The 8,384-nt window shown below is 46.7% G+C and overlaps 1 protein-coding gene across 1 annotated transcript in view; it reads right to left on the reverse strand.

Moving 5' to 3' along the window:
- The window catches only part of ARHGAP6 (Rho GTPase activating protein 6), a 420,127-nt gene extending 411,956 nt beyond the window's left edge, over nt 1-8,171 (reverse strand). The window contains exon 1 of the mRNA XM_032475643.1: nt 6,464-8,171. Within this exon, the coding sequence (XP_032331534.1) occupies nt 6,464-7,045 (582 nt within the window). The 5' untranslated portion in view covers nt 7,046-8,171. The remainder of the gene's footprint in view (nt 1-6,463) is intronic.
- Nucleotides 8,172-8,384: the final 213 nt, after the last annotated feature.

An 8,384-nucleotide genomic window follows, 5' to 3' on the forward strand; every position in this document is an offset into this window, starting at 1 on the left:
AGGAGAGAGGGAAAACTGAAGAGATTTCTGGCCTGGAAAAACTAAGCAGGCATAAGGATGGTGACACCAACCAAAGTAGGGAATATGGAAAATGAAATGAGCTCAGAGGAAGGGAGGATTGATTTGTTCTGCTTCAGACGTGTAGAACATGAGGAGTCCAGGGGGCATCATGAGCAGATGTCTTGCAAGAAATCAGAAATAGATGTCAGGAGCTTAAGCACACAGAGCTAGGAGTGTCACCAAGAGGGATGATGGCTGAAGTCACAAAAGTGAATGAGATCATCAAAGGAGAAGGATCTGAAAGAAAAACACAGAATTATGGGAATGCGTGGACTATGACAGAAACAGAAGAGCAAGAAGAGACATTGGAGACAGAAGCAGGCAATGAAGAAGGAACTGAGACTCTTCCATGAGTGGAGAAGAAAGGTGGAGTGGGGCAGAACAGTGCTATCAGTTCTGCACAGAAGTCCAGCCAAAAGAAGTTGAAGAAAGTCTTGGCATTTGGGCACCTTTGAGATAACTGTTTCAGTAAGTAATGGAGATAGAAGAAGGATTGCCAAGGTTCAAGGTGTTGGTTGTCGCTTGCTTTTTCTAGGAGTTTTTCAGTTCACATTGAGAATCAAGGAGGATTTCAGGGTGGTTCTGCCCTCAATTTGTTATCTGAGTTTGAGCTTAACCCTTTCAGTCCCTGTCATTAACTATAAAATAAGGAGACTGCAACTAGATGCTACCCAAGGTCCTTTCGGAGTGTAAAATTTGCTCTTGCCAACTCTCATATCCCAAAATTCTGGTGGAAGCTCAATTCCAAGGTATCTGAGAAGAACTCATCTTCACATTATTCTCCATTTAAGTTAAAAATTACCTTAGAAACGAATTCTAGCAGATATTCCAAGAGAGAGCATATGAAAACTGAATAACTATTTTCCTAAGTTATCAGTTCTTATGGCATTATGTTGATTTCAGACATAATTCTTTATAAAATGCCCTTTGTCAATTTCTTGTTTGAAGCTGTCTAGCTCTAATTACTTCCTCTTTGGTGACATGGATGAGACTCTATTTTTAGTCACAATATTCCTCTCTGCCCATGTTTTAAATTTTAATTTCAGTTTCCATCATTATATATTTACAATGCAATTCTTTCCTACACATATATTTAGACACCCGTATTTTTTCCTATAATCAATACCTTTTAAAATGACATTTTTTTCCCCCAACTCAAAGCCTTGGTTGAATTACACTAGGAAAGAAGAAGAAATGACAAAGAATAAAGCCGGAAGCATTAGAGAAAATGGTACAGGAAAGCAAAACCTGGAATTCAGTTTCTTGTATAAAGTAGTACATTTTACAGGGTTTCTCAACCTCAGAGCTAGTGAAATTTTGAGCAGGGTAATTATTTGTTGCAGCCGTCTGTCCTGTGCGCTGTAGAATGATTAGCACCATCCCTGGCCTCTACCTGCCAGATGTCAGTAGCACGCACCCCTTGCCCCAGCTCTGGCAATCAAAAATACCAACAGGTGTTGCCAAATGTGTCCAGGCTGCAAATTCAACCCCTGGCTGAGAACCACTGCTCTACAGAGACCAAGCTATTTGAAGTAGCTCAATAGTGCAAGAAAACAATTTGTTACAAAGAAAAAGTAAGAAATACAGAAGTATTATGTTTCTATGCCAACTTCAATTTGTTTGTAGGATGCTTGGTATGGTCTCCCTATGCCCACCTCCTCTACCTGTCCTCCCGCTTGTTTCAGTCTACTGATACATAGCCCCCACAGACACTAGAGTGATCTCTCTAAAACACACATCCAATCATGTTGCACACTCATGTTTAAAAATCACCAATATCCCCTATTCTCTACCACCTGCTTCTCAGCCTGGGCACTCTTGACGTTGAGGGCCAGATAATCCTTTGTTGTGAGGGCTGTCCTGCACATTGTAGAGTGTTTAGCAGCATCCCTGGATTCTCCCCCACTAGATGCCATTAGCACCTCCCCCATTAGTAGGCAGAATAACATCCCACCAAAGATATGCACATCCTAATCTCTGGAACCTGTGAATATGTTAAGTTACATGGCAAAGGGAAATTAAGGCTAAAGGAAGTATTAAAGGTTGCTAATCAACTGACCTTAAAACAGTGAGATTACCTTGGATTATCCAGGTGAGCCCCAAGTAATCACGAGAGTCCGTAAGAGAGTCTAAGGGACGAAATGACTAGAAGAAGGGTCAAAGAGATGCAACAAGGCTGGCTTTGAAGATGGAGGAAGGGGGACACTGGAAAAGCAAAGGAAACAGACTCTAGAGCCTTCAGAAGGAACATAGCCCTGCCAACACCTTGACTTTAGCCCAGTAAGACCCATTTCAGACTTCTGACCTCCACAAGCATAAGATAATAAATTTGTGTTGCTCTAAGCCACTAAGTTTGGTGTAATTTGTTCCAGCCACAAAATGAAACTAATATATCACCACTCCCAATTGTGACAACCAAAACTGTCTTCAGATATTGTAAAATGTCCCCTGGGAACAAAGTCATCTCCAGATTGAGAACCACTGCTCTGCAAAACATAGAGCCCAAACTCCTGAGACACGCACAGTGGGGCTCTTCATAATTAATGTAACCCAACCTGTTGAATACTATTACCCAACACACAGCGAGATACCACCTATGCTCCAGGCACACACACTTCTAATTTCAAAAACATTCTACATCCTTTCACTTCCCTGCAGATTTGATGCCAAGAGGTGCCTTGGGGGGTAGGCAAAGTGCTTCAACCTTCCTGACATTTTTATCCAAGCCCATAGTTATTTATTACGCCCCAAATATGTGTCTAATTTCTGGTTTCATTAGGTTGTTATATAAAAAACCATGTGGTTGCTACATATATTAAACTGCAGATATCTTAACCTCCTCCTCTAAACAAACTACTGCACTTAAGCCCCTCTATGTCCTCTTTGTTGGAATCTCTGGCATCACCAACACCAGAGTGCCTTTGCAGGTTCACTCCTTTCTCTTCCGTCAATGAATCACTTCCCTTCTTCTTCTTATAAATGGTGGTCACACTTGAAAATCAAGTTCAAGGGTTCTCTGCACAGTGAAGCCTTCCAAGATTCCCCAAAGCAAGGCAAGTCACATCCTCCAGTCCCTCATTGTGTTGATCCTTCTACACTGTACCTATTGGTTGATTCATCCATCCTCCTCCTTAGACTGTGAGCCCTTTAAGGGCTGACATCATATTTTAGTCTTTCTGAATTCCTGGTACATAGAGAAATGCTTGTGCTCAAGAAGTTCTTTTGCATGAATGAAGAAAAGAACAGAAGTTGTGGATAGAGAGATCATTTTAACTATGGGTTACCAAAGTTGGCAGCTCTGGGTCAGCTATGAGCATAATCCCAGCTCTGATCAAAAAGAATTAGGAGAACCCCAGAGTTAGAATGAGACCTTACTCCCTTGTCTATGATCAGAGTGCAGAGTCAAGGACAGAGCCTAGCTGCTAGGAACAAAGTTGAGAAGTGTGGACCAATTGTGTCACCATGTACCATTTATCCCTTTGTCTTCTCTATTTTCTACTCAATAGATATTCTACCCAGCACGTCCATGAATCAGATTTTGCTAAAGTAATCCTAAAACACATAGTGAGGAAATACTGAGTTGTAGGTGACTTTGTCTAACACCCCCTGGTTTTAGGTCATAAAATTGCCATTTGTGAGCTTTGAGGGAGCACAAGGCATAGAGCTACAGGCATTTATGAGAGTCTTGGGAGAAGGAGCCAATGTATGAAAAATTTAGTTTAAGACCAGAGAATCTGCAGAAAGAACTAAGTAGAAATGGATGTGATCCATCACTGGGTAAATCTGAATGAAGGTGAATTCTCAGGTTTGCCTATGTATTCAATGGAAGAGAAACAGAAAAGCTGAACAAACCATAAGAGATCCATGGACTCTGCAGGCAAGACTCAAGACGGATCCACATGGTTTTCAATCAGAAGAAGGCCCTAAGGAAACTTTATGCCAGCTGAAAGCACTTCTGTGGGCAGTCAAGATGGCCATCATAGGGGGCTACATTCAACTCACTGGTGCAGTGGTTCTCAACTGGGGCAATTTTGACTCCCAGAGGACATTAGGCAGCATATGTGGACATTTTTCATTGTTACACTGGTGGGGAGGGATGCTATTGGCATCTAGTGGGTAGAGGCTCAGGATTCTGCTAAACATCCTACAATGCACAGGACAGTGCCCACAGCAAAGAATCACTCAGCCACAACTGTCAACAGTACAGAGGCTGAGAAACTCTGAGCCAGTGCAACCAGGAAAAGCATAAGAACCAAATCTGTATGAACCAAATCTCCCCTCCAGAGCCCATCTGCAAGGTGCTCACTTGCTGGACTTGGCATCATTAGTAAAGATTCTCTTTTAAGACCAAGGACCCAGCTTGCTTGCAAGTGAGAAGGGCAAGCAGTGCTCAATAGGATGAACTTCCCTGGTTTTTGAGAAGGTTCCAGGGCATTAAACCTTTGAAAGATAATCCAGGCCATTAAATTCCAGACCCTGGGGTTACGCTAGGATATCTGGGACTCTATTAAACAAAACCAGCCTTGAACTTCCATGCCAGGATTCCATCTCTGCCTCAAGAATAAAGGGATTATACACATATACACACACAAACAGTTTTATAAGAAAATTTTGTTCTCTTGCTGGATGGCTGTATACTTAGTTTTAACCACCGCAAAGGGGTCAAAGTCATGGTAAATGAGCTTGCAGACTGCCTGAACACTACATAGAACACTTAGAAGCCACTCAATGTTGCTGAAGTTCAGATACTTGTCTACTGATGATGAGATATTAATGGATAAGAAGACAATCTCTAACCAGTTGTGATCATATACAGTAGAATGCCTTTTGGTGATAATAGCAACGAACAGCATCTGTATACTATATCTGAAGTATGTACAATTGCTAAGAAAAGCAGAGACATTCTTAGTGATGTAACTGGTTTTAAACATGAATGTCAGTGGCTATCTAATCCAAGAATTCGGCTTGTTTTTACATTTCTCTCTCTCTCAACTCCTACAGATTAATCTGATACGTGCACACTGATACAGAGTGGGAATCCAGGCCCTTCCAGAGACCAACAGAAATTCAACATTTAGATTCTTGACCTTCTTTCTAATGCTGAGTTCCCTCATTTGGAGAGAATCTCTTGCTCTTCTACTTGACTTTTCTCTCTATTATCTATCTGCCTCAAGAAAATAGGCAGAATAGTCAGCAACGTTTGTTAGTTTTCGTAATCCATGCTCCCCACCCAACAGCAACAGTTACTTTGACACAGTAACTAATATTTTACTAACATGTGATGCTAGTATTTTTGATAAATACTGCTGATTTTTCTAAGGCAGTCTTGTAAAAGCCAAAAGTTTATAGTTATCTCATGTTAACAGAACAAGGTATGACATTGGATGCTATTCTCAAACTGTTTTTCTTGATTATGTTTCCTTTATTTAGTCTAAATCTCCAGCAATTACATGGTATTTCATTTCATTTCATTTCTGTAATTCTAACTGTACTTTAAAATATTTAATTACAACTGATGGAATCTCCCCTTATGGAAACAGATCCAAGGCAAATCTATAGAGTTTGTGGACTGAAAGAGAGAGTTGTTCATTTTTAAAATAACTAGTATTTAGTCTCTAAAAGCACGCACACAGTTTTTCAAGTACCCATCAACCACAGTTTCCCAACAGCTCTGTTCTCCATTATTTTTAACCAGAAAGCAAACATCTTAAAGGTACCAAATAGGTCCCTCTGAGTTCCCTATATATTAATGATTCTTGATTCATGTATATTTCACTACTAGTTGTCCTTAGTGGAATTTGGGCATAGTTCCGTGATCTTTCACAGCCTTAAGCAGAGATTTTTTTTTTCTCCTGGATTAAACTAGTACTCAGTACCATAGATTTCTGAAATTAGACCATTAGGAAGAAGATAAGATCAAAACTAGAGAATTCTAGTAGTTAGTCCTCCAAACACGCAGACCTACACATACATATCAACAACACCCTCAAGAATAGTATTCCTGAAGTCTCTGTAAAACAACCAGATGGCAGAAATAGCTCAAAATATATTTCATCCAATCCTTACAAACAGTTTAGAAATAGATCATTTGAGTTCTGAAAAATATCAACACTGGGTGAAGGGATAAGATGACCCTTTGAAACCACCTGCAATACAAACAGGAAAGCATCTCTTCCTCCAGCGCCTACCACGGCCCCAAAGTGGAGCCAAGAAATCCAACCAAGACACGTGCGGGCAGCCACTAGGGTTGTCCCATTTCCAGACACCATTTAATCAGCCAAAGAGGAACAGCCACACCAGGAAAACCCCTCAGTGGGTCCCTGGCTCTGTAAATGAGATGAAATTAAAGAACTGCCCAGGCGTCCAGAACTGAGCCAGGAGGGCATGTGGCACCAGACCCTACCTCAGACTTCCACACGACGTAGGGTTGGCCGTGGTGACTGTCTGGTGGGGACTGGAACTTTCTCTGCTGGAGCCACCTCCTGGGAGAAGCGAAGATGCCGTTGGGGCCTCCCCCAGAGGAGCAGAGGATGGCGCTGCGGCCACTGCCCGGCCCGGCTAGGACCGAAGGCAGGTCCCACACCATGCTCTTCTTGAGGCCGCTGCGACCCAGGGGGACCTCATAGTCAAAGTGGAAGCTGCCAGATGGCGACTTCTCCTGCGGGGTGCTGGGAGTGGAGAACGAGGAGCACAGGGGTCTAGGGGGCGGGAGTCGGTTGGCCCGGGGGTGTGGACCCCGGGGAGAGGACGCCGAGCGGGAGCCGAAAGCGTCGGCCGGGGACAGCTGGGAGCAGAGGCGGCCCCCGGTGGCCCCCCGCGAGCCGCCCTCCATACCCGCCTCGCCCCCGCAGCCGCCGATCAGAGCTGGGTCCAGGCTGCGGGTCTGGCGCAGCTTCCTCTTGGAGAAGCCCTTGGTTGAGGCCGCGCTGCCCGAGGCCGGCGAGGAGCAGGAGAAGACACTGTGGAGCAGGCTCTGCGCGGACATCTCGGCGGGGCTGTGCCTGAGGGCCACCCTCTTCCAGCTCTCCGAACGCTAGCAATTTGGGGCCCAGAAAGGAAGGGGGCTCAGGCGAGGGTGCCAGGCGGGGTCGGCCTGAGGCCCGCCGAGGGTGGTGGAGGGCAGTTCTCGGCTCAGGCGCCACCAGCGGGCTCCAAGTGCCCCGGCAGGGGCAGAAGCAGGAGATCCATCACCAGCCTTCTAGGAAAAGGGGTGGAGGGAGGGCTCCTTCGGTCACTAGAACCTTCCCCCGGAGCCTAAGTAACGAAGAGGGTAAGGAAGAGGAGGAGGAAGGTCAGGCGCTCGCTGGGTTCCCAGCTCGGGCGGCCAGCGCCACTCCCCCTTCCCAGCTGAGGCAGGAGACAGACGCTCCCGCTCTCTGGCTCTGGACAGCCTCGAAGTCTCCAGCAAGCTCCTCCTCACGCCCTAAGGACGGTCCTGAGGACTGGGGAGGAGGCCTCCTGGGGGGTGCGCCCAGGGCGAGTCCCTCGCGCTCCCGGCGCGGTGAGAGGGACTTCCTCCGGAGCTGGAGCTGGGCGCCCGAGCTGCACCCCCGTGCACCGTCGCCTTATCCGGGCCGCTGAAGCCGCGCGTCTGGCCGCCGCTTGGCTGCTGCGCCCACTCCTCTGACTGGCTAGGCGCAAGAGTGTCTCCAAGCTCCAGGTTCCTCCGGGTGCCAGTCTCGCTACAAAGTGGGGACACGAGGGCGCAGCGTCCAGGGCCTTCCAAGGACTGAGCGGCTACGGTGGGAGGGAATTCCTGGCTGCGCTCAGGGAGCTAAAGGGAGAACCCCAGGGTCAGCTGCCCATGACCCACCGGAGAGGGGCTCTTGATATTCTCAGCCCAGCCTTGGGCCCAGGGCAAGCGCGGAGATGTCCCCGCACGCCCACGCTAGAGGCAGCGGGAAGGGGGCGGCCGGGACGTGTAGGGCAGGAGGGAAGCCAGGTCTGGAGCTGGGGCGGAGCCAGGAGCAGGAGAAAGCAGAACGTGGAGTTTTCCAGGCGCCAAACCTGGGAGCGGCGCAAAGAGAGCAAGGCTCGCCACTGATACCGGGTCTCCTGGGGAGAAAGCCCTGAGGACGGAAGTGCGGACCTTCTCACCGATCTCCCCTCCCCCAGATCGAAGGGGGCGTCAGCTCCACTCACGTTTCTGGAAAGGAAGGGAAGTGTCAGATTGCACCCCACCCACTGGTGTCAGATGGGCAGCCCAAGACGGTTGCTCAGAAGTTGGAGTTAAATCTCTTGCCTTCTTTCTCACCCCTCACCCCTGCTGTTTTTGTTTTACAAAAGGAAGGATAGAGATTCAGTTCAAATGCAGTGGCTGCCGG

Source organism: Camelus ferus, chromosome X (genome assembly GCF_009834535.1).
Source record: "Camelus ferus isolate YT-003-E chromosome X, BCGSAC_Cfer_1.0, whole genome shotgun sequence".
Classification (NCBI taxonomy): Eukaryota; Metazoa; Chordata; class Mammalia; order Artiodactyla; family Camelidae; genus Camelus; species Camelus ferus.